This window comes from Bos javanicus, chromosome 24 (assembly GCF_032452875.1).
Source record: "Bos javanicus breed banteng chromosome 24, ARS-OSU_banteng_1.0, whole genome shotgun sequence".
Taxonomy (NCBI): Eukaryota; Metazoa; Chordata; class Mammalia; order Artiodactyla; family Bovidae; genus Bos; species Bos javanicus.
The window spans coordinates 58,246,531-58,273,110 of NC_083891.1; the positions used below are offsets into that span (position 1 = coordinate 58,246,531).

At 43.6% G+C, this 26,580-nt stretch overlaps 1 protein-coding gene and 1 long non-coding RNA gene across 2 annotated transcripts; one reads left to right on the forward strand and one right to left on the reverse strand.

The window, feature by feature from the left end:
* Window positions 1-1,677: 1,677 nt before the first annotated feature.
* Window positions 1,678-23,494, reverse strand: LMAN1 (lectin, mannose binding 1). Its single transcript, XM_061400347.1, has 13 exons — window positions 23,237-23,494; window positions 19,705-19,859; window positions 19,515-19,622; window positions 18,382-18,443; window positions 17,319-17,418; window positions 14,037-14,160; window positions 12,309-12,367; window positions 11,766-11,898; window positions 9,984-10,168; window positions 9,783-9,853; window positions 6,819-6,972; window positions 5,174-5,295; window positions 1,678-4,882 (listed from the first exon to the last, which is right to left on the reverse strand). The coding sequence occupies exons 1-13, from the start codon at window positions 23,472-23,474 to the stop codon at window positions 4,846-4,848; spliced, it is 1,548 nt and encodes a 515-aa protein (XP_061256331.1). The 5' UTR covers window positions 23,475-23,494; the 3' UTR covers window positions 1,678-4,845.
* An 83-nt stretch (window positions 23,495-23,577) lies between these two features.
* LOC133237807 (uncharacterized) lies at window positions 23,578-25,837 on the forward strand. The gene is made up of 2 exons (XR_009733365.1): window positions 23,578-23,954; window positions 24,507-25,837. It is a non-coding gene; the product is annotated as an uncharacterized LOC133237807 (long non-coding RNA).
* The last annotated feature ends 743 nt before the right edge of the window (window positions 25,838-26,580 follow it).

Genomic DNA, 26,580 nt, shown 5'->3' on the forward strand with positions numbered 1-26,580 from the left:
TGTTCGATTGAGAATGTGCTTTCATACTTAATTCCACTTCCACTTTTAAGATGTGTTGCTTGGGACGTAATACATTCAAGCCATGACTCCTAAATTATTATTTATAATAAACTGCTTTTCATCTCCATTGAGGAGACTTACTAGTAAAGTATTACAGAACTTTATACAAAGGAAAAGCCATAATCTGTTTCTGTTGTTTCTCCTTATTTCTGAAAGAAAAGGACAATCTCTAAAAACAAAACAATAAAGATAAAAATCTGTAAGTTATTCTGTTAAATTATTCACTTTATTATAAAACGATTACAATTGCATTTTACTAGGAATTAGGAGATCTGAACAGTGAGGGTCTCGGTTCTGAACTCCAAAGCCAGTCAGTGAAGCTGCTCCTCCCTGAGCAGTGCTTTCTGTGTGTGTGAAGAGGGGGGGATGGTGCTGGGCATCACAGAAACTCCGGGGTGATGACCACACCAGGGTGACAAGCGAACACTCCCTGGGACTGCTTATGAAATCAGACCTTTCACTGCCTTCCCATAAGGTAATTCCATTGAAAAGAGCACCGTGTCTTTAAAACTTTTTATTCAGTTTATTCCAATGGCCTTTCTACTTGGCCACCCGGTGGAATCTTCCAGAAAGGGAAAATAAACACCCCAGGTGAAAAGGGAAAACTAGCTGTTAACCTTCCAAAGCCTCCTCATTGTTCTGAATAAAACCCTACATCTTTACGATGGCACGTCCCCAGTGCCCAACAGTGTCTAGCTCCCACCACCCCGCCCCAGGCAGGCTCACTGCCTAGGTTTTGGTTTCCTCTGATTTCTTTCAAAGCTACGTAATTTCTTTTTTTTAATTAATTTTTTAAAATTGAAGGATAACTGCTTTACAAATTGTGTTGGTTTCTGCCAAACATCAACATGAACTCAAACCCATCTAGTTTCTTTTACGTTGAAAGTCGCTCAGTCGTGTCTGACTCTTTGCGACCCCATGGACTCCCTCCCCATGGGATTCAGGTCAGAATACTGGAGTGGGTAACCTTTCCCTTCTCCAGGGGATCTTCCCAACCCAGGGATCAAACCCAGGTCTCCCACATTGCAGGTGGATGCTGTACCAGCTGAGCCGCCAGGGAAGCCCTTTTCTGTAAGGGCCATTACCTCAGTTTCCATTTTCTGAAACCACTTATAAAGACCACCTTTTACAAGCTGCCAACCCTGAGAGAGTATTATGAGGAAAATGAAGGCCATCTTTAGGAAGTGGCAAAGCCAAGATTTTAAACCCAGATTTGTCTGACACTAAAGCTCTACTCTTTCTTTTTTCATAGTTCAGAATTGGAATTACTTGGTTAAATGTTACTTACCAAAAAGAAGAAAAGATTTTTTAAAAAGACTCCCATTAGTAATGACTAAAAGTTCTAGCCACACTTTTACCAATATTTGGTTACTGAAGATAAAAATATCAAATGTATTCTTTTAATATTTTGCATTTTTCATTACCAGCAAGGATAAGCATTTATCCGTAGTACTTTTTAATTCTTTTTATGCTTCCGTGTATTGACTCTGCAGGTGGTGCCACCTAGGGCAGAACGCAAAGCACAGGACACATGAAATACTATCACAGATCAGGGCCTTCTTGGGAAATAACCTACTTGGGAAATAACTGATTATCTGAGACCAATGAAGGAAAAAGTTAAGTTTACTAAAATATTTCTTTATTTGAATAAGGTCAATGTCATCTTTTGAATTCCAGCTAGCATCAAATTAACAATCAGGAAAAAAAAACACACGACGAAATGTCACCTAACTGAATTTAACAATGGATAGAAAACCCTTTTAAATGTTAAAAGAATATATTAAACAGGCAACATACAGATCTAAAAAGTTGCAAGTGGTGATTTTACATTAGATCTTATAAATAAAAAAATCCCCAGTATAATCATTTGTTCACTATCTCCCTGCAATGAGCACATGGACAGGAAAAAGATAATCACATCTTAATATTCACAACTGTCATTTACGTTCTTTACAAAGACTGTGTCCCTGCGATGCAGCGGGTCAGGCAATCCCTTATTCAAGTAATTTTTGTTTTCCCCAAGTTATCAAAAAGTACAACTGTCTGAGAGAAAATGTCACAAAAACCACAATCAGGAAAAGCAAACGCTCTAGCAGGCAGACGCGAAGATGGGGGTTTCCATGGCTCGACCATGATCTGAAGATGATTTGTAAGAGCCGTCAACCAAAGTACCGCGAGCCACAGGCAGCAACCTGGGTTTAGTTTGTAGCTGCTGATAAACCAAGCGTTTCGGTGAAAAGAACGTTAATTAATACGTTCTAAGTATAAAGAATCAGTGCACATTTGCTAATGTCGCTGACGATGAAAATGTTACGTTAGCTCTCAGCTCAGCTGTAAAACTACACAAACCTGTGTTTCTTTCACCCCTCCTCGTCTCAGTGGTTGTTAAACAGTAGTGCGCTCAGAGTCACCTGCCGAAAACGATTCTCTGCAGCTCCCACTGCGGAGTTCTGATGCAGGTGGTGGGGAATGGCGCTCCGGCATCTGCGTTCTTCACAAGCGCTCCAGGACTCAGAGGGCTCACAGACCTCACTCTGAGAAACACTGATGTCTCTTTACTATGTGACAGAATACCGTGCCCTCACAGTGAAAGTTCAGGCCGAATAAAACATTCAAACACTCAGAATGCAAAAGGCAGATTAAATAAGAGTATTAACCATCATACAATTGCATTTCTTTTTTAAAGTGGCAGAAGCACAAAGATTTACAGTAAAATTGTAAAATCGACTTTGTTTTAATCCAAGGCACCTGTAAAATACTTGCTGGTGTGAGAAAAGTTAAAATTCAATTCTATAAAACAGTACAGAAATGAGAGAATCCTGGCAGTGATTGATTTTCCCACATAGCAAACACCTTTTTTTAAAAAACAGAAATGAACTACTTGAAGTCAGTGACTTTGAGAAAAACAAACCAAATTTCCAACAATAATAACTTGTATGAACCGTCTTACTGAGTGATTTTTTTTTTTTTTTTAGCAAATTAAATTAGTAAGAAAGAAAGAAAGATTCACGTGTATGCTCTTTTGTCCTAGCTGTCTTCACTTGCATTAGAAATGATCGCAACAATTCCTCTTGAAATTTAGCCTGGAAAATGTACACTGCATAGATCTAATATTCCTTTAAGTTCAGGCACACGTGGCTCTGGATTTTTATAATACTGGATATTCTGCAGCTTTTTCATCTCAAGAGGATTTCCAAGTCTCACAGTCTACAACTGAAACATTCTTTTGAAAGTATTAATTTTTTTTCATGGAATAAGAGTAAATTCTGTCATGATGATGTCTCTGAAATATGAATTTCAACATGTTAACACTACAAGAAAAAAAAAAACCTGTGGAGCAGTTCTATGTTGAAGTGGTCCTAAGTGTGTGAGTCATCAATAGAATATTCTTGTTCAGTGTTCTGGGATAAATGCTTTGTAAAAAGCAATGCTAGGACTGTGTGCATATGCAGTACTAGTTAGCTACTGCTCTAATGCAGACTTCTTCAGAGTCTCTGTATGGGTTTTAGGCAGGCAGTCCAATCAGCAAATAACAACTCAGAGCAAATTTCTGAAAGCTGTGAAGAATTAAACAGCACTATTTTCAGTGCTATGACAAACGAAAGGCATCATTTTAGCTAGCTAGACAAGGGAATGTAAGAGTATTTTGAAGTCTACATCAGCTATGAAAACTAAATTAAATGTCATTTACAGACAGTCTCTATAATACCTAGAACTATGTACAGACTACAGCAACTCCTTCCAGCCTGACAATTCAAGGTTACGCTTACTAACACGTGCTTCACAATACCCCTAGTTCTGGCATTAAAACAAAGAAATCAGAAGTAATAACACTATTTTTCAGATTTTGCTTTCAGAAACTTTAACACTGCTGCTGCTCCTGCCTTCTCGCGACTAACACGCAGTGCCACCGACGCCACGCTGCGTGGGGCGACTCAGCCTGAAGGCAGGGGCAGGTGCTGTGGCCTTCAAGTGTCCTCAGCACGCGCCATCCGAGGTGGGTTTAGAGATACGGAGGCAGACTGAGTTTCGTAATTTTGAACTGACTCCACTGGAACACAGACATTCAAGAATATGAGCAATCATGAAATGAACACCTCACCAGGTAAAAGACCCATAAAAACCATCATCAGAGGAATGTTCCCACCTAAATGGTTTTTCAGGCAAAGAGCAGCTCTTAATTCTCCCCCCAAATTTCCTTTAAAAGTGAAATATATCACTGATGATCAGAAGGGGAAAAAATGCTTTAATAAACATTCTGAATCCTATTACCCAGATCCTAACACTCAGACAAAATATTTTTTGATTTCAAAGGGAGCTGTATTAGATTTAAGGACTGCAGCACTGAGTCTTGGAACAGGAAATTCTGGCCTCTTAAAAAAAAGACTTTGGTTACAAAATAAACATGATGGGTAGCTCTCAGACCTCATACTTTGGGGGCAGGAGGGCGAGGGCATTTATGCTAAAGATAGAAACCTCCAACACTAGAGACTTACGGGCTACTTTCATAGATGGGGGTTCCCCCTTTCTGTTTTTTAACCCTCTGATTTATCAATATTCTGTGCAGTGGCTGTATTCTACTGGCCAGAAATTCACTGAAATTTAAATAGATTTATGTACTATGCACAAATTTACATGTGGTTGTCTTTAAGGTTTATTCTTAAGTCAATGTTTAAACAGTTATTTTATACAAAATAATTTAGACTAAAAAGCAATTTAAATACTTAAATTCCCTCAAAAAGACATTTTGTACATACATACATGATGTACACATGAAAATGGTGGTCAAAAGAATTTTTTGGCAGCTGCTTCTTGCTGAGTCCTAAGGAAAAAGAGAAAAAAAAAACACCTGTGAAGTTCTGTACACTTTACAGTGGAATGAAACAGTACTGCTTAAAATTAAAAATATCTTTTCAAGTGTGAAATACATGAAGATACACATGTCCAACACATGCACACCCACGCGAATGGAAATATTCTAGACATAACATTCGCTTTGTATGATCCTAATTTTATAGGTATTCAAAGTTCCATTACAGATAATAGATAACTTATTGAATATTTCAAATTAAACAAATACAGAAAAATGTTGGATCAAATTTCAGACACTTACCTATACATGATATAACCGATAAATAACACCGTCTGTACCACGACGAATATAACGAAGTGCACTGTAGATAAACACGATGGGAATGGTGGTAGTTCTGGGCACTTCGGTCTTTCGTTTGATGGCTATGAGGAAAAAGAAATTCTATTGTAATCGGTCAAACCACTATTTCAGAAAAGGAAATAAATGTGAAATCTTTATAAAACTCTTGGTATAAACTCTAATACTTTCATGTATTCACCCCATAAACATCTTCTTCATTTTCACAACCAAACTTTCTGAAAGAGCAGGTGACGGGGGAGGCCTCCCCTCTCGCGCCCTCTGTCACTGACCTCCCGCCGTCCGGCTCCTCCCCCATCTCAGTGACCATGAGGTCAGTGTCCCCGGGGGTCACGGAGCCCACCCCAGGACACCCCCGTCATCCCGGCTGCAGTGACTACCCACGGCAGCCCCACTGCTGTCGGGGGGCTTCAAGTTCAGACAACTGAGCACGGCTGCCCAATAGAGAACGGGCCTTTCTCAGCTCTCATCCACCCCGACCTCCTAACGTTCAACATCACTGATTAGTTTTTTGGGAAAACATTTCTTTTTCCATTTACACGAGTATTCCTTCTATTATACGCAAGTATCAAAAATTAAAATCCGGGGACAAAGATTTCATCAAGGTAACCAGACAAAACGGCTTCTAAGATTAGTTGTTCTCAACACGTTCACACCTGCAGGACAAGGCTCTGCACAGGGTACGTATCATCCACAGCATTAGCCTGGCCGTTGCAACAAAAGCGGAAGCTGGGGGGAAATAACCTCAAACGGAATTTAGGAGTAGATGACAATGCTCTGGGTGGGAGGTAAAATGGTCAATGAGAAAACGACTGAACCATGTTTAAAAAACTGGAAGGGGAAGAGGCAAATGCTATAAGCGTTTGTGGATTTCACAAGGGTTTTCAAATCCAGTCAATAAGAAAAAATGTAAAAGTTCCAGAGGCCTGTTTCCTAATATTGTCTCTGACGCATGTTAAACTTCAAAAATATGCTACCTATCTTTAGTATTTACTGCCTCTCTCCAAAAACGTAGGTGGCACTTACACTAAAGAAAAGAAAAGAAAAAACCCTAAAAAAGCAAAGAAAACAAAACAAAACTGAAAAAAATGAACCAAGTAAAACAGGGAAGTAGCTGGAGAAAGGAAAAACCTTGCCTAAAAAGAGCTGCTATAAGTCAGCCAGTTTCAGATCTGTGCTTCCTGAACAGCCTGGAGAGACATGAAATATTCAGTGCCTGTCTGTCTCACCAACAGGTGTGTCAAGAAACACCTACCGTCTTCAAAGCTGTCTAAGGGTATCGTTACTGAAAACCAGAGACATGTTTTTTAAAAGAGAACTTGTAGAAAAAAAAAAAGTCTGAGGTTGTGATGACCCCAGTAACTGGAACAGCAAATTTATCTTTTTAAACAATTCTATTCAGTAGGTGATGGAAGTGTGATGCGGAACACATAGACATCTGGGTCATAATGGAGTCATTCTACCCCCAATATTAAAAGTGAGCACTGGCATCAGTTTAAAAGTTAAAATATTTTGAGTAGCATGTGTCTGTCCTTGCTAAAAGCAGACCGCGGTAACTAGTCACAGGCGAGCAGGAAGGAGAGCCGACCATGCTTCGCTGCGCTAAGCTGTCGATGTCTCGCTTCACGATGTGCAGGTGCTCCTTGATGTCGTTGAAGTGCTGGGTGGTCTCGTACACGCCCGCCGCCGGCCCAGGGTGCGCCATGCCACTCACCAGTCTGACAGTTTCACTCATGGAGTTCCTGAGACAGAAAGTCGCTTTAGACAGCAGAATCACTAGCAGGATGTCACAGACATCAAAGGGGTAGATACATTTCTACGCTCAATGCAACAGATCATTTAAAAACAAAACAAAACAAGTATTTTAAAAAACTGTCCTCAAAATTGGAAAATAACTTCTAAAAACTACATTATTATGCCTTCATCTTTTACTAAAGGCTGTCTAAGCACAGAGAATACTAAATAATTTGTGTTAAAACCAATCCTACAAATGCAAGTGAAGAGGAACTAAAAGCGCCTCCTGAAGGTGGAAGAGGAGAGGGAAAACGCTCAACATTTAAAACTAAGACGACGGCATCCGGTCCCGTCACTTCATGGAAAACAGAAGGGGAAGCGGAAACAATGACAGACTTTTATTTTCTTGGGCTTCAAAATCACTGCAGATGGTGACTGCAAGCATGCAATTAAAAGACACTTGCTCCTTGGAAGGAAAGCTATGACCAACCGAGACAGTGTATTAAAAAGGAGAGACATTACTTTGCCGACAAAGGTGAGTATAGTCAAAGCTATGGTTTTTCCGGCAGTCATGTACAAATGTAAGAGTTGGACCAAAAAGAAGGCTGAGCACTGAAGAATTTGAACTGTGGTATTGGAGAAGACTCTTGAGAGTCTCCTGGACAGAAAGGAGATCAAACCAGTCCATCCTAAAGGAAATCAACCCTGAATATTCACTGCAAGGACTGATGCTGAAGCTGAAACATCAATACTTTGGCCACGTGATGCGAAGAGCTGACTCATTGGAAAAGACTCTGATACTGGGAAAGATTGAAGGCGGGAGGAGGAGGGGACAACAGAGGATGAGATGGTTGGATGGGCTCACCAACTCGACGGACATGAGTTTGAGTAAACTGTACATGAGCTTCAAATACTATAAGACGAGAGGCGAAAGGAGCTTTATATAAATCCATCAGTAAGTGTGTTTCTTACAGGGACATGGTTTAATAATTTGCAGTCACTTTATATGTACTTTGTGCACACGCTGAAACTGAGCCAGTAAGTAAATACGCTGCAGATAAGAGCCAGGTCACTCCTCGCTGGAGAAAGAGCGCTCAAGCAGGGAAAGCAGGGAGGCTAAAATCAGCCCTGCAGTGTTGGGTTCAGTCCAACCAAAATCCAAAGTATCTGGATAATCTCCTGGTTTCTTAATACAAAAGGGAGTGTAAGGGATACAAATATACTCAAAGTATCTATCCCCAAATATATATTTATTAACCACCAAGGGAAACTGGGAAGAAACTACAATATCCAAATGACCACAGCCAACATCCCCAGGAGCAAGACATCAACACCATGGACGTGATGCACTGCTGCATCCTTGTTAGAAGTGCAGAACTTCCATCCGACCACGAGAAGTATCAGACAAACCCAAATCGAGGAACCAAACGGTCCAATGAACTGATCAATGCTCTTGGAAACTGCCATGGTCATAAAAGACAAGGAGAGATAAACTATTTCAGACTGCAGAGGTCAAAAGAGAAATAACTAAATGCAACGTGCAATCCTGGACAGGATCTTCGAATGAAAAGGCGTTGGTAGAAAACTGGTGAAATCTGAGTAGGATCGTTAGTTCAGTTAGTAGAACTGAACCAACGTCAACTTCTTTATTCTGACAATTGTACTGTGGCTACACACATGATAACATCAGGAAGTTAAGTGAGGGATACACGGGATCTATATGACGGATGTATGTCCCTTATTTTCCATAATGCCTAAGATTAGATCAAAACATTTAAAAAAATGTTATACTGATCTGGTTTCTATTTCTAAAATAATTTAACTATTCATTTAGCATCGTACATGTTTCAATCATGAGTTCAAAAAACTTGAAGATTTTTCAAAACTACCAAACAGTACAACTGAAAGAAATACAAATTTACAGTTAGCTTTAATTTCTAGGTGTTAAATGCTATCACCCTCTGCTTAACCTCGTTCAGTTGCATTTTCCAGTCCGGAAGAACTCACCTTAACACTCTAGTCTGCCAAGGGTTGTACTGGTTGGGACAGTTCTCTAACGTGTTAGCTTATGACACGTGGCATGCTGGCTGTTTTTCTGCTTCAGGCATTGAATGCTGTTAATCATCTAAGTGAATCCTTTTAAAAACCCTACCATTCAGTGTTACAAGGACACAGTCTCTCTCACAGTACAATACAGAGTGAAAAAGAGGCACTCACCGTAACATACTTCCTTCAGAATGGCTTCATTCCGTCACAAAGGAGTTCTTGCATCAGGTATGCTTGTCTTACAGCCCTATAACACTACGCCCCTTATTCCTCTAGTTATTTTCCACAGCACTGTTACGTATTTCCTACATTCTTTTTATATTTTGTTGTTTAGTTGCTAAGTCCTGTCCGCCTCTTTTGTGACCCCAAGGACTGTAGCCCGCCAGGCTCCTCTGTTCATGGGATTCTCCAGGCAAGAACACTGGAGTGGGTTCCATTTCCTTCTCCAGGGGATCTTCCCGACCCAGGGATCAAACCTGTGTCTCCTGCACTGGCAGGCAGGTTCTTTACCACTGAGCCACCTGGGAAGTTCTTAGTTTACAAATGCACAAATGCTGTCAGACAACTAACACCCCCCTTAAAAACGCTAAAGCTTGCTCTTCTAGCTGGGAACAATTAAAAAATCTGGACCTACCCTATTTAGAAATAACCCAGAATGTGATTCTTACCCATGGAGGAACCTTGCAGTAGTGACATGCCTTCATGTCTAGAGGAGCCACGAGTTTAGGATAAAGGTGTCACATGTACTCAGACGGGACTTTTGTGTACTTACTTCATTTCGTTTACTTGTCTCAGAATCTCATGCTGAGTGTTCACAACAGTATCCAGTTCTTGTTGAAAGGTCTGGAGGAAAAACAAAAGATGACCAGCCAGCCCGAGAGTCCCCACTCCACAGAGCACACCGCCTAACACCCAGACATGGCTCCTGCTTCCTTCCCTGCCGCAGGCACATCCACGGGCCTCGCAAGCTCACCTGCCCTGGGGCTCCAGCTCCTCTCTTAGAGATCTCCTCCGTCAGGGAAGAGACGTATCTTCTCTGTTCATCGAGAATCATATCTAACTGTCGGTTCAGCTGCTTGATTTCAAGGTGAATACGATTCTGTCCTTCGAAGACCTGTCTCAGCTCACGGTCTCCCACGCTCTCAAACATTTCATCTGCTGAAAAGGTGATCACAGATCACAAGGCATTATTAGACTCACCCACACATATGTGGTTTTCGAATTCCTGTAAGTGACCAAAGCACCAACCTCCACTAAACGAAGGCCATCGCCAACACCGTGGCATGATCCTTCAGTGTTACAAACGTGCGTGCAATTGATTCAGTCGTGATTCAACTACTAATTGTTTTCGTCATCTCTGGTGGCTGAATATTTATAACTTAGGTCTGAATTTGTTCACCTAAAAATTATTTTCTCTTTTAAACAGACTGTGTGATTCTATTTACAGAACGAATCTATTTACAGGCTGGCAGAACGAATCTAATTTTTTAATAGGAATCAGCATAGTGGCTGTCTCTGTGGGAAGGGGGCTGACTTGATCTGGGGCAATAAAAACATTCTATACAATCATCTGAGTGATGGTTAAAATTTGTCACAATTTATCAAACTATTCTCTTAAAATCTGTGCATTTTACTCACATAAAAGACTAAGAAACAGAGTTGAAAGCAGTTTTACTTTTCCTTTTATTTCTAACCACACTGAATTCAGATACTTTTATTCAAACACTTACTACAATAAGTTTCAGGATATACTTACAAATCATATGTGATGTTTAAAACAAATCCAAGGAAAAAATAAAATTTATTTTTCATTTTATCATTAAATCTGAATAACACTGTTAATCATTTAGATTAACACACTACTTAGTTCAAAAGCCAGCCCCAGGCTTTATCAAGTGTGTGTGCTCAGTCACTAAGCCATGATGGACTCTTTCTGACCCTGTGAACTACAGCCCACCAGGCTCCTTTGTCGATAGGATTTACCAGACAAGAAGACTAGAGCGGGTTGCCATTTCCTGCTCCAGGGGATCTTCCCCACTCAGGGATCAAACTCGAATCTCCTGCACTGGCAGGCAGATTCTTTACTGCTGAGCCATCAGGGAAGCCCTTATTACACACAGCCTTGATCATCTGTGCTGATGGGGACCTGAGATCATAAAAGTTAGCAGATCACAAGAGTCATTCTACTTGGCCTTATCTTGTTCATGACATGGAGCCCATATAAGTTCTCAGTTACACTAGCTTAAACTAGTATTTCAAAATTTTCAACCTTTAATGTCCAGAATTCTGTCTGAGTAATAGGAGATAATCACTTCACATTACTCTCCCAAGTCTCGACAGTTTTCAAGTACTAGCTTTGTTATCAACTAAGGTAAGTGTGTGCCACTAAAAAGGAAAGAAACCAACCCTGGACAATTCCATTCAACAAGCATGTATGAGTCTCGACTGCTACCCCAGCACGGCTGCCGTCTGGGGGCGCAGGGACACAGGGTGCCTGTGGGGAGCCTGCGGCCCAGGGCTCCCTGTTCGTCCCGTCACCCAGCACTCCCAGCTGCCCGCTTCTCTAACTGACACTCTTCCGGGTAAAAGCATCGATCTCAAAGCCCTTTAGAGACTGAAGACTGGTTTAAAAATCATTTCCAGGAAGTACTTGGAGTGTGACAGATAAGTGGCAAAGGTAAGACGAATGAAGCGCTGGGGACTCAAAAGGGCCGCGACCATCGCTGCACCAGAGGACGGCCCGGCTCCAACTTACTAGGGTGCCCTTGAAGGTCGGGGTGGTCCTTCTGGAATTCCTCTTTTTTTTTGTCCAGCTCTTGTTGAAAGTGCTCAAATTCCTCCTGGTACTTTTCTTTCTCTTTTTCAGAAATTTCTTTATCAACTGTAGGCTTATGTGGAGTTTAAGAATAGATCATTAAAAAAAAAAATTAGTAAGAAAGTAATAAGCCTCGATATATGTTCCTTTTTCTCATATTAACTACTCCACCACTAGCTGAAAAGTTAATGTATTCTTGCTATTAATATTATGACAAAAAATAACAATAGCCACTACCATTTACTGAGTGCTTGCCAGAAGTGCGCTGCCTTTAATGCTTACAACGTCAAGGTGGCCAGCACAAGCGTCTCAGTTTTACTAGTGAAGGAAAGGCATGAATGGACGTTGAACAACTTGAACAGGCCGTAACAGCGATCATTAGGAGACAAGATCTGAACCTGACTTAATCTTCTCAAGTTTTCAGCTATGAGGCAACACCAGTAAATTACAAATAAGCTTTCTGAGAAAAATAAGTATACTCACTGGCTCTTTCCCAGGCTCAGTCAATTGGAAAGTCAGAAAAGAAAGAACATCATGGTCGTCTACAAATTAAAGGAAAAAAACAAACTGAAAAAGTTCCATAGTTGATCATTTTTATGGTTGTGAATTTATAGACATCTCTTACTTTAGAATACTGAAAATTAGCTCTAATTTCATAAAGGCAATGGTGCTTTGTGAACTCAGCGACAAAAGTTCATCTGAAAGACTTACATTAGAACTAAACAAGAATTTACTTTCTTAAATCCTAAACCAGAACACTTAGCTGCATTTAACGTGTTATGGATGTTTAATACCTGATAAAGGGAAGACCAAACAGAGAAGTGTCAAGACAAGCGCAGACTCTTCTCCCGGCACCGAGACCCTCTTCATCCTTCCACAAAGCTCCGTCACGGACTGCGTCCCAGTCACATACTCCCGGCACCAAGACCCCCCTTCATCCTTCCACAAAGCTCCGTCACGGACTGTGTCCCGGTCACATGAGCCAGAAGCCTGTCCTCCAGGTATTTCCTGTTCCCATCTGTTTCTGAGCCTTTCTTACACTCGCCACCCTAGCCTTACTTACGTGTTTTAAACCCGACAGCGCTCTGTCCTGGCTTACTGGGAGCCCCGATTTACCCGTGTCGTCCTGGTGTTACTAACAGCACCCCCTTCACTACCAAAGCATTTCAATTAGGTAATACAGCTACTCTTCCGTACTTCTTTTGTATCTGTTTCCCTCATACAGCCCGTACTAGCAATTTTATTTAACCTGAACTCGTTCGTTTCCAGCTGGCTGAGCTAAAAACAGCCAAGAGATCAAACTCCTTAGTGTGGAACTATCATACTCATCCTGGCTAGCCTCACACCCACAAACCAGACACGGATCTCAACTGCGGCAATCTCTTTGCTTTCTGCTACTTTTACGGAGATCTAGATACATAGCCAGATTAAAGAGAAAACTGAAACACCACAGGGTGTTTGCTTTCTGCTACTTTTACGGAGATCTAGATACATAGCCAGATTAAAGAGAAAACTGAAACACCACAGGGTTAGGTAACATTAGGAGAAGTCACGCAGTGTTAATCGAGCACTGGACCCAAGGGGACAGAAACCCAGACCAACTCCTGCCTGGGTCTGATTTATTGGCCACGTGATCTTTAGAAAGCCCTTTAATCCAAGATTTGGCAAAGCCACCTAAAAATAGAGTAAATATGATCTAGCCTCTCTGTCTCCCTCCCGGTGCTGTTGAAATGAAAAATTCACATATTTGGAAATAATAAGACTATTATACAGTACAAACACAAGATGCTATTAACATCTAACAATAAATTCATTTATCACCACATATGAAAAAGATATGATGAGTACATCTTTAAAGTTCAGTCTCCAGTGATATTTCCTCAGGCTATAAATTCATTTACATGTGCTGTGACAACTCTCAGAGTCCTAAAACACTAGGCAATCAACCTTTTAAATATGTCTCCTTCACTATAAAATACCGCACCCAGACTGGTACTCTGATGGACATAATCGTGTGTAAACCCCAGCCAACTGTAAGCCTACAGGATGAGCAGCCCCAAGAGACCAAAGGCCTGGCCCCACTGATCATGGGAAGGTTGTAACTTGTCTCAAAAGGTTAAAAGTAAATAAAGCTACCCATTTCCAAAGTATAGGATTCCTAGTAAGAATCAGTTCATAACCTCTGAATGTTAGAAGACGGCGAGGCTTTACCCGCAAGACCTCCAGTGGCAGCAGATATTCCAAAATGCCCCTGGGCGGGGATGATCATATTTTCCACTTTGGCGCAAAATTCATAATCATTTTTATCTGGTGTGAAGCCGTTATTGATCATTACCTAGAAAGACACACTGCGCGTTAGAGCTTTTACAAAGACCTTGTAAAATGAATCTCATGCAGTCGGTTTACGGCGATTTGATCTTTGTACCTGGTCTAATAACTGTCAAAGGGCCATCAGCTTCAAATTGTAACGCTGTACACCTTAAACTTCTACAGTGTTGCATGTGAATTACATTTCAATAAAATTGGAAGAAAAAATAAGCACTAGAGAAAAAAAACACTTAAAGAGTTTCAGAAAGGCAGATCATCACGGAAAGAAACCTTGAACTAGTAGAAGGAGCATGCCTCTGCCAGGTAGAGGACGGGGGCATGTCACAGCAAGCAACAGCAGACGAGGGCTGGGACCACCAAGCCACAGCGGTGTCCCAGCAAGGCTCTCTCAAATGGATTCTTCCAAACGCTGGCTCCACAGACATTCACAGACGCTAGGTGGAAAGAGCACCCCATGGTCCAGTGAGCCTAAAGAATGAGCGGCTTAACAGAGGCTTCTTTATTCCAGGACTTCCTAGAATCTTGACTCTGCTTGTATGCACAGTCCTACCAACCTCATCTGACTATGGAACTCTTCTGCGGGTATTTATGTTGCAGGATTATTATTGTTTCAGGAACTGCTGGCAGGGCTGACGGCCTCTGTGTCGGGCTGTACAGGCGGCCTCCCTGGGATCTGTGGACTCAAGTGTGGGTCTGCACTTGCCAGGGCTGGGGGGCTGGTGCGTGTGACCAGTGGTGTCCCCAGTGAGACTGTGCAGTCTGCACAACGTGTAACAAGCCCGTGGAACGCAATCTAACTTAGTCATAGCAGGCTGGACACTTGCCTCTATTCTGAGGTCTCCAAATCAGTTTGGAGTTTAAGACTGAGCCAGTACAAAGTTTCCCAAATGACTGTCTTCTTCTGAGTTTACACAAAGGCGTACAAGGCTAGCTCATGATTTAGGGAAAAGAAAAATGTAAGCAAGCTATCCTTTACTTATAAGTATTGCATGACCAGATAGATACTGACGGCATCTGTAGAAAAGCAAAGCACGATGGTAGTACTGACCTTAGGTATTCTAACTGCCTGCTGGGTATCGTCCACCTAAATATCACCTCAAATTCAATTCGTCTACATGGCTCAGACAGTAAAGAATCTGCCTGCAGTGCAGGAGACCTGGGGTTTGATCCCTGGGTCGGGAAGATCCCCTGGAGAAGGGAATGGCTACCCACTCCAGTACTCTTGCCTGGAGAATTCCAAGGACAGAGGAGCCTGGCGGGCTACAGTCCATGGGGTCACAGCGAGTCCAACATGACTGAACAAATGCGTGACTAACACTCTCACTTTCTTCTTTCCTGTTCACTGCAGCTTCTTTACAACGGACTAGATACAGAAGCAACTGAAACACTCAACAGACGAATGGGTAAAGATGTGGTACGTGTGAATCATACCAGAGAATACCGCCCAGCCATAAGAAAGAATGAAATCTTGCCACCTGCCACACCATGGATGGGCCTAGAGGGCGTCATGCAGGTAAACCAGACACAGACAACGACTTATGATTCACAGAACAAAACAGAAACAGAGCTACAGACGCACAGAACAAACAGGCGGCTGCCAGAGCGGAGGGGACTGGGGAGGAGAGGAACAGGGCAGGAGATTAAGAGGCAGAGCCTCTAGTTGCCAAACAGTCACAGGTGTGAGACAGAGCGGGGAGACAGCCAGGATCACCAGGCCCCTGCGTACTGCGCCAGGCAACCAGGCTTCCCTCGGCCACCATTCTGAAATGTACAGAAAGGCGAACCACTGCGCTGTATACCAGAGGCTGACACAGTGTTTGTTGTAGGTCAATTTTACCCGAAAAACAAACTCACTCACAGCGTTGGATTTTCGGAAACCAGAGGCAGGGGGTGGGGGTGGAGAACTGGACCAAGACAGTCAAAAAAGATCACCTCCCAGTTATAAGACAAATGCGCACTAAGGGTGCGATGTACAACACGGAAGCACGGTGAACAGGCTGACGTCGCACCTCACAGCGGTCAGAGGGGGAATACGAAGCAGTCAGCGCAAAGACTCTTCTGACACTACTACTTAATTTTTTTTAACACGTGCAGTTTTATCTCAGTTTGGAAATCATGCACGAAATAGGATCTAATAAAAAATTTTAACGTAACAAAAAAATGAACACTCTCAGGCTGAACCCTTCCAGGAAAACATTTTTTTCTATTGTGCTTCATTTTCTATCTGCATGAGACGATGGATGTTCACTGAACGTATTGCACCCATCGGTTCGTGGTGTGTGAGTCAAATCATGCTGCACACTCCAAACTCCTACCATGCTGTGTGTCAATTCCATCTCAATGAAACTGGGAGGAAAAAAGGGAGAAACCGCACGTAAAGGACCAAGTCACACAGATGCAGCCCTCTAAGAGTCAGTCTCAACCTTCCCGCTTCCTGTTTCTCTCACGAACACCATTAGAAGACCACCGCTGCCTCGGTCATCGTCCTGAACTGGAACCCGCTCACTCCACTCTCCTGCTCCTTACAGGATACACTACACCAGGCGGCTGAGGCTCACTACTGCCAAGCTTCCTACCTCACCTTCCACGGCTCCTCTCTCCCTCAGCCATACCAACCACTGGCCTTTCTCCAATCTTTCAACAGTTCTGAGGCCCATGTCCTCGGCCTGGAATCTGCACCCGATCTGGGAGGCTTCTCCTCCTCCTTCAGGGTGCAGCTCAACTGAGAAACTATTGCTGACCTTTACCTCCCTCCTGGCAGAGTTACAGGCTTCTGGCCTCTGGGTCCCTAATGGTATCCGTGTTGTAGCATTTATCACGCAGCATGGTGTTACCTACGGTTGCCTCCATGAGACACGCTCTTTGCAGACAATGGCCTTTGTCTCACTCCCGTTCTCGAGGCGCACAGCAGCACGCCTGAACATTCACTGACTATATGCAAACCTACCATCAAGTCTGACAGCACACCACGCGTGCCAACACGAGACACGAGAACCACGTCGTGAAGCCACTTCTGTTCTCACAGAGCAGCGCTGATGAGGATGTGAACACGCAGTTAGATGCAGAGTCTCCACCAGAACGAGGAGCGCACTAGAGTATGAAGAGTACAGAAGAGACACGCTGGAGCGCTGCTCACTGGACTGCCTCTAAGAGCTGGTCACTTACCGTCAATGTTTTCTGGTAATACGTAATCTTTGCCCGGACAGGATAGGGTTTATTACGGAAGTCCCTCTGGCAACTTGATAAAGCTTGATTAGCACCATCACTATAGTGTGAGGGAAAGGAAGACAAGAAATTTAGGGAAGTTTCTTGGTATTTTAAAAACTCACTATTTAAAACAATTAATTTCCAGAAAGACCAAAACCCATATCAAGTTATGACAAAGTTTGGGATATCTGACACTATCTATGCAGAAGACACCAAGTTCACACGTGAGTTCTCCCTGCGACTCGGGTCAGGAGTCTGGACGAGGAGCCGATGTTAGCATGGCTGCCGGCAAGGGGACAGTGATTCTCTTCCTCAGCAGAGTCAGAGTCACATACGGAGCTTTAAAAAAATGCAGGCTCCTCAACTCTGCCCTCAATCAGCTGAAGCAGAATCACCAGGGAGAGGCCTTGGACCTCTAGTTCAAATCGCTCAACAGGTGGTCATGAGGAATTACCAGAGTTAAACATCATTAAGGCAGGAAAGTAATTTTTCTTGCATTTTACAGACTGGCTGAAAGGTAATTCCCCCACAACCATGTGAAAATTAAAAATGTACATGCCCAATTCACACACATTATAAATACACTAAACTCTCAGAAGCTTTGTAACCCACTGAAAATTTTTCAATACAGCAATACCAGGACTGAACAAAGAGGCATAAATTGCTTAGTCATTAGGTTGGTTAAGGCTCCAAACTTTATTTTTTAAAGATCCCTTTGAATAAAGATGAAAAAACATGGCTATTGCATCACTGAGAGCCAGGAATGTTTCATAAATCTTTGAAGGTATTATACAATTTCAGGTTAACGACAACACATTTTTATGTTTGAAATCGAGGTGGTCCACAGAAGGAACTTTACAACAAAATCAAAGTAAAATAAGACCTTCCCATTAAGTTACAAAAAACACCTCAAGAAAAAATAACCTTTTCATTTAGAAAATGTTCAGATTTGAAACAAAATATTTTATAAGGTTTCCAAAAGGAAACTAAAAATTGGAATACTGTAAAAAAATACACTTACTTTTGATGGTCATAATGGATTTGTCCATTGTTGCCTATAATCACTATTGCAGGATTATTTTTCTAAAAATAAGGAGAATGTATTTGTTTTAAAGCCTTAAATTAAAGAAGTATAGACTATTTTGGGTGTGCTGTAAGCTCTCTAACACCTCTAAAATCCTAGGATACTGTGAGCATGGAACTAGTGTGGGATTTAAGGGAACTTAGTAACAGGAGAATTAACACGGCCCCAGCACCGGAGGAGTTCATTGTTAAGGCTCTCCTTTAAATGGCTAATAATGACCTCTGATAATCAACAAACCAGCAGCAGAAACAATGATCACAGTCTTAGGGCTGCTAAGGCACAAGTTAATGTTTCCAGTTCATAGGTACATTTTGTCCTTAACTGTTTTAGAGAAATCAGGCTGATCAAAAACAGTGATTGCTGCTGCTGCTGCTGCTGCTGCTAAGTCGCTTCAGTCGTGTCTGACTCTGTGCGACCCCACAGACGGCAGCCCACCAGGCTCCCCTGTCCCCGGGATTCTCCAGGCAAGAACACTGGAGTGGGTTGCCATTTTCTTCTCTAATGCATGAAAGTGAGAAGTGAAAGTGAAGTTGCTCAGTCATGTCCAACTCTCAGCGACCCCATAGACTGCAGCCTACCAGGCTCCTCCATCTATGGGATTTTCCAGGCAAGAGTGCTGGAGTGGGGTGCCATTGCCTTCTCCAAAAAACAGTGATTACCATGTATAAAAAGGTATCAGTAAGCGAGCTAACAGTGGCAATGCACACGCTTTCACAAAAAAGCACTAACAGTCTGAAACACTGCTGGCCTTACCGCCTACGTCTCAACTACCCAGTCTGATCCTCAAAACTATTAAGCATAAACAGGGGCCTGGGGAGGTGGGTCCTGAAAAGTTCTCAGACTTAAGGTTCCGTTGTTACCTCAAGTTGGAATAAGAAAAATCATGAACTTCTATCTCTCCATTTATAAATTCCCAGCTACATAAAGATTCATCATCATGCTTAAAATATAGTTTAGGGAATCCTCTACTACAAAGCTGACCAAAGTGTCAAATAAACTATATTGTTCACAGACTAACTTTGTTAGCAAATACATTTAAAGTGGGTTAACAGTCCTGAAAACAACCATACCTTTCCATCATTGTCAAAAGAATCAAAAAATATTCCAACACCATTCCACATATCAGCTGATCCAAACACAGGCCCCTCCAAGCCTTGATTCTCCGTATACCAAACTGCCTGTAAATATGCAACAGGGAACCTTTAGAGACTAGCAGTATATGCCACTGTGTAAATTTCCAAGTTAAAGAAATTCCCATACCAGGCCATCAGCTCCAATGCGACTTCTTCCAGTCACTCGAAACGTCACCTCCAGTTCCCAGTTCTCAAAGGCTGCTTTTGTCTTTGTCCACACTGATCCTCTTTGGCTTTTTAAAGATGGTGCTATTCGGATTTGATCCGAACTTGGAATAGCATCTAGAATAGCAATCAGGGAAGAAAAGCTTTAAGTTATAATTCGATAAAACTCAATGAATCATCAACAAACTGTTATATATACCTAAAGAGATCTAACTTTAATTCAGTTGCCTGTAGAGTAATTTTATTAGGGAAAAATTCCATGATGACAATTTCAACTTTTAAATTTTAGGGGTTTTTTAATACTCCTCTATCTTTGGAAAGTGTGATATCTCTGCAAAAAACAAACAAATAAACCTTAAAGCTGCAACTAACCACTAAAAATTCAAGGGGTAGGAGGGAAGAAATTATAGCTTGAAAGGCAAATCAACTATTTGATTCTTACGATAATCTTTTTCAAATAACTCAGCAATGTGTATATTTTCTTTTTTAAAACTTTGGTGTATTTTTACCAGTGTACAAATGTTAGAAAGCTCAAACAGTGTGAAAAGAACATACCACTAGGAATCAAGAGACCTATTCCTAGTCTCACTTCAGCTGTGTGCCTTTGAGCAAAGAATTCTCTTCCTCTCGGGCTCACCATATATTCACTGTAAATGAAGGGGCTGGGCTCAATCATTTATATACACCCCAAAAGTTACATGCAAAATTCTGAGCATGTATGCTTTGTTCTGGAGAGAGGGTCAACTGAATTTCCAGTCAACAGACAGTTCTTCAGCATCAGGAGATTTTCAGCGAGAACAGAGACCCCCAACACAATGGTCTGTATCTCTATCCACTTACTAGCTGTTTGCTCACAGGCAAGTTACTCCATTTCTCTAACTTTACAGGCATGTAAGTGCTTATACAAGTGCATATAAATATTTCAATAAATGTTAGCTATTCCTATTACTGGACTGTGCTCAGTCATTCAGTTGTGTCTCTTTGCTACCCCATGGACTATAGCCCACCAGGCTCCTCGGTCCATGGAATTTTCCAGGCAAGAATACTGGAGCGGGTTGCCATTTTCTACTCCAGGGGATCTTCTCCATTCAGGGATCAAACACATGTCTCTTGCATCTCCTGCACTGGCAGGTGGATTCTTTACCACTGCGTCGCCTTATTGGACTAGGTAATTATTAAAGCACCTATCAGTCTAACTCTGGACAATTGGAGCACACCTTCTCGGATATTAACCAGTTCTGACGTTCTAACATCCACGCTGGGACATAACCGTACTGTCTCTTTACAGGTAGGAAAGCTGACAGGAAAGACAAGCTGAGACCCTTTAGAAAGTTTAGCCGCCATCTGCCACCATCACCTGCAGAACGTAAAGGTCTGGGCAGTCCTCTTGGGAGCGGCACCGGACAGAGAACCAGAAGAGCCGGATTTGAGTCCTACCCGACCGACATTAGCTACATAACCTTTGCCAAGAAGTTTTACACTTCTGAATATTAGGTTTTTCACCTATGAAACAGCCAGCACCTGCCTGACCTACTAGGGATCTAATCAGAGCATGAAGAAGGTGAAAGAGCTCTTGGAGCTCGAAAGGCTGATGACCTGCTGTTATCATTTTTGCCCTTATGGACCCGAGGATATGTACTCACAGTGCAAAGGACATTAGAGTTAAGAAAGAGGGACACCACAGATTTGGTCTTAATTTGGGGATGATGTAAGGGGGATTTGTTAGGATTAAATAAATTAAATCTTAACTTTCTCTACTGAAAAAAATGTTTCAAATAATGGATCTCAGGGCAAAATGAAAAGGGAAAAAATGATCAATGGAGTTAAGGAAAGCTGTCAGATGGCAAAAATTACAGTGATAATGAAAGCAAGAGATACCCAGAGCGGTGATTCCCAGAGTCAACAGAAAAGTCACTGCTAAAATTCTAAACTCCTTATTGCAAATTCAATCTAGTCATACAACTTTCATTCGCCCAGGTATGCTGCGTGACATTTCTGTAGCAGAAAAGCTTAGTTGGTTATAGGTTCTGTAAAGAAAGTCAATGTAACTAATTTAAGCAGTTGATTAACATTCCTAATTGGCTGATGTATGTGGTGTGAGTGCAAGAAAAAGCGAGAACAAGAAGACGATGGAGAAATGCAGAAGTGAAAAACGTCAACACGTTTATCACCACTACTGAAAAACTCAGCATCATTTCAAGAAGAACAAAAATCCCCCACACTGTGTTTGGGACACCTGCGCCAGCTCTGTGTTACTAAGAACAAGGCTACCTTGATAAGAAATGCCCAGAGATAGGCTTTTGAGAAGCAGGTACACAGTTAACCTCTGCGGAGTAACAGAATAATTGCACTCTCCTCGACATACTTAATGACTTGGTTATTAAGCCTAATTGAAATTTCTACCTTTTAATTACACATTAATTTCAAGGAAATAGCTCTTCCTAAAAGTGTGCTTTGTAAAGCAGCGATTACTTTCTAGAAATGAAACATCTTGTTTCAAGCCCTGGACAATCTAAAAGAATGTATACAAACCTTACATGAATGACTGCTCACGACACTCAAAGATGGAATTCAAAGTGCCAGTGCTTCTCACCCCATAGAAAGGCATTTGCCACTCGTTTCAAAGGTTGCATCTGATGGTCACTGAGCAGTTTACAGACGCCAGCTGCCACGTTTTAGGCAGCCGTGACACATCAGCACTCTCACAGATAGGTTTTCTCTCACGTACGTAAGCAGGGAGCAAGGCTCTCTTAGCACGGACGGGGCTTAACAGTGCCACATACACAAAATGAATAAAACACTGAGCACAGGTTATTTCAATCACGCACTCAAAAAAAAAAAAAAAAAAGTAAAAATGCAACAGCTGTACACGGTGCTAGTTTTTAGACTCAAGTTCTCAATCAATACCTCGCATCCCTTCTTCTTATGAAGCAACAAGCCTAACTATAAGTGACATATGTGTTAATACAACAGAAAAGATCAAAGACCACAGGACGTCCCTGAGAAAGGCAAATTTAAGAGAAGCATGTCCTCTGACATGAAGACTCCGAGATGGCTCTAAAGCCAACACGGGCCATCCCTGCAGCCGTCAGGGGACACCGGACACTCAAGTGGAGTATCAACCGCGGCCGACCCCGTGGGGGAGCAGGGGAGGGCCGAGGGGCGGCGGGGGCGCAGGTCCAGGCTGGGGCCGATCGGGGCGGGGGGACAGGGGCGCGGGACGTCTCCCAGGAGCCGCGGCGCTGGGGTGAAACGCGACGCCTCGAAGCGAGCTCAAGTGAGCGCAGGAAGAAAGGAAGAGCCCGAGACCGAACACAACGAGCGGGGGGCATCGGAAGGGAGCGCGGCAGGAGGGTGAGGAGGGGAGGGGAGGGGGGAGGGGGTGCGGACGGGGGCCCGCGGATTGGGGCTGACCCACGCGCCCGGGGCGCGGAGGGAGCGGAGGAGCCCCAGCCGGCCGCCCGCCCTCCCGGCTCACTGCCCGCCCCGCTTACTGCCCGCGTGGGCCCAGAAGGGCACGCTCCCGTCGCTCTGCACCAGGTGCGGCCCCTTGAAGCTGTACTTGTACTCGAAGCGGCGGTGCGGCGGAGCGGACGGGATGTCCGTGGCGCCCGCCGCCCCGGGGCTGCCTCCCGGGCCGTCGCCGCCCGCGGAACGGCAGACACACAGCAGCAGAGCGCAGAGCAACGGCCGCATCGCGGCCCGGGGACCCCGCCGCCTGGACCCCGCCATCTTGGACTCTGGGAGACGGCGGCCGGCGCGAGCGGGCGGGGCGGGCGCCGCGGACGGCCAACAGGGCGCTCGCTGATTGGCGGAGCCCCGGGGGCAAGGGTGAGCCCCGCCCCGCCCCCGCGATCCGGGAGGCCGCCGGACGCCGAGCATCGGTGGGCGGGGCCGTGGGGCGGGGGCGGGGCCAAGGGAGGGTGCAGGGCCACAGGGAGGGGGCGGGCCCACAGGGAAGGGCGGGGCCGCGGGGAGGGGGCGGGACCAGAGGTAAGGTGCAGGTCCGCTGGATGGGGAGGGGCCACGAGGAGGGGGCGGGACCACGGGAAGGGGCGGGACTACGGGAGGGGCGGGGCCGGGCGGCGAGGTCCGAGCACACGCTTCTGGTCTTCTAGGGCGGGAAAGGGACGCCAGCAGTTTCTTACCGCGTGCCGTGCAGGGTTGTAGGTGCAGACCCGAAGCCTACCTGTGAGACTCTGCCTCCTGCCGGTAGAATTCTGGAGCCCTGACACCTGTGGAACCTACAGCATCAATCCCCCCCCTCCGTCCCCCCCGCCCCTCCCGGCCATACTAACAGCGTTAGTTAGGAGAAAGGCCTTCCTTTTGATGTGACACCAATTGCACAGCTCCTGGTGTTCAGCACGTGAACTTCGCAGAAACAGGTCTTTCCGGCAGCAAGGCATAATCGCGAGTATTACTGGTCCTAACCCACTGAGCTCCACCAGCCCGTGTTCGGGCATATCAAACCGGCAACCAGCAATCCACGGGCCTGGAGAGACCTAGGATCTTTTGGTTGGTGTTGATTCAGGCCTCAATTTATCGCTCATCCTTTACCTTTCTCAAAATCTAATTCCATAAGCTTTCCACATTTTGAAACCGTAGCAATAATGCATTCAAATAAAACCGAGTGTATGATAGGAGGGATTACGAGCTGCGAAGGGAGGGAGCCACATAAACCGGACATTTGAGATAGTATTGGTCTTTATGAGTCAACAAGTAAGTTCTGCATTTTAAAGGAGAATCTTGGGTCTTCCCTGGTAGCTCAGTGGTAACGAATCCGCGTGCAAATGCAGGACACACAGGTTCGATCCCTGCTCTGTGAAAACTGCACATGCTGCAGAAAAACTAAGCCCCTACACCGGAACTACTGAGCCTGAGCGGGTGCCCTGCGGCCCAGGAGGAAGAGCAGCCGCCATCCAAGCCAGTGCACCACGAGTAGAGAGGCGCTCCTGCTGATCTCAACTAGAGAGAAGCCCCTGCAGCAGGGAAGACCCGGCGCAGTCAAACATAAATACATAAAAATAAAGGGGAACCTTCTTTTCCTTATCTCGAAAAAATATTGTCAAGATACTGACGATCATCCAGAGTTTTGTTTTTCATAAATGTGTCTTAATGAATTTTTAAAAAATCTGAACAAGCAGTATGATTGTTTGTTTGTTTTTCTCCATCTAAACAACAGACATTTATTTCTCAGTTGTGGAGGCTGGGGATTCCAAGGTCAAGGTGCTTCTGATTCGGGTCTGAGGGCACCTGCTTCCTGGTTCATGGAAGGTGAGAATAAGCAGTAGGATTTAAATAGTTTATTTCATGAGCTCTAAATGTGGCCTGTGAGTACCACCGGGCCCTTGGAACTACATGACCCCAATATTTTATCTTTCATTGACCTTCCAACTTATCTCCAGATTCATGGCCCATTCTTATTAAATCTCTTTTGCTCAATCAAATCAAATCTTTAAGTTGAGTATGAACTTACAGTTCTCCACTCTCCAGTTTCCAGATGTAACTAAAGGAAAGTACATTCTCAGTACCACCTCAGCAACCGCAGAACAAACACTTCCTGTCTGTATAGTATGTGTGGGTCATTGCGCCAGGCTCTCCAGGCTTTTCAGTTCATAGATTTATCATTTTATCTTCAATTCATTCGTCTCTGTGGGAACAAACTCTATGTCTTTCATAAAGAATCAATCAGTATTTGTTAAAGAAACGTTGATGTTACTCTTTATGGCAAAGCCTTGAGGAATACCTGCTATAATGCCAGAAATTGCACTGAGGGGTCTGCACATATTATTTATTTTATTTAAAAATGTTTGTTGAAGTACAGTTATGTACAATAGTATATAAGTTGCAGGTGTACAATAGAGTGATTCACAATTTTTAAAGATTAGGCTTCATTTATAGTTGTTGTAAGTATATAACTGAATATATAAGTATTGATTATATTCCTGTGTTAAACAATACATCATTGTAGCTTATCTTATATAGCATGTTAGCTTATTGAAATATTTGTTTCTCCAGCCTGCTGGGTATCAATGAGAGGTAGGTAGAAATATTTAAGGAAGGAGTCACTTACCAAATAAAAAGTTACAACCTCATGTGATAAAGGCTCTGCTTTTCCATTTTTGTCCTTCTTTCCGCCTGAAACATGCGTGCAGTGTGGGGGCAGCAGCCATCTTGTGGCCGCTAAGAATGATGCCCAGGGAGTTAGAGGTGCCCTGTCTTTAACAATTTTCATGAGCCCCTCTGGCAGGAGATGTCTGCCTGTTTCCAGTCTTCTATCTTCAGAGAAAAGATTCCCTCCTTTAAGCCGCTGTTTCCGGTTTTGTTACCTGCAGTCCTGCTAACACAGTGCACGTGCATTGAGAGCTACTGTGTATCAGGTGCCGCTCTGGGTGGTAAGCGTGGCTGCAGCCGTGTGCTGTCCTCAGTGCTGTCTGACTCTCTGCGACCCCACGGACTGAAGCCCACCAGGCTCCTCCGTCCCTAGGATTTTCCAGGCAAGAATACTGGAGTGGGTTGCCATTTTCTCCTCCAGGAGAGCTTCCCGACCCAGGGTTCAAACCCATGGCCCCTATGTCTCCTGCACTGGCGGGCAGATTCTTTACCGTCTGAGCCGCCTGGGAATTAACCCAGCGTTTTCATTTACTCTCCTCTACCTGTTTCATGTCTAAGAAACAGTTCTCTTTTTCAACTTCAGTAACTGTCTTCCCTGAAATAACGTATTGGACATCTTAAAAGCTCTTCTCCAAATTTTCATCAATTGTAAATCAGTGATGACAAAGGCTTTGGAGTCAACCAGCTAGGGGTGACTGCTGGCCTTCCCAGTGCGTGGGATGGT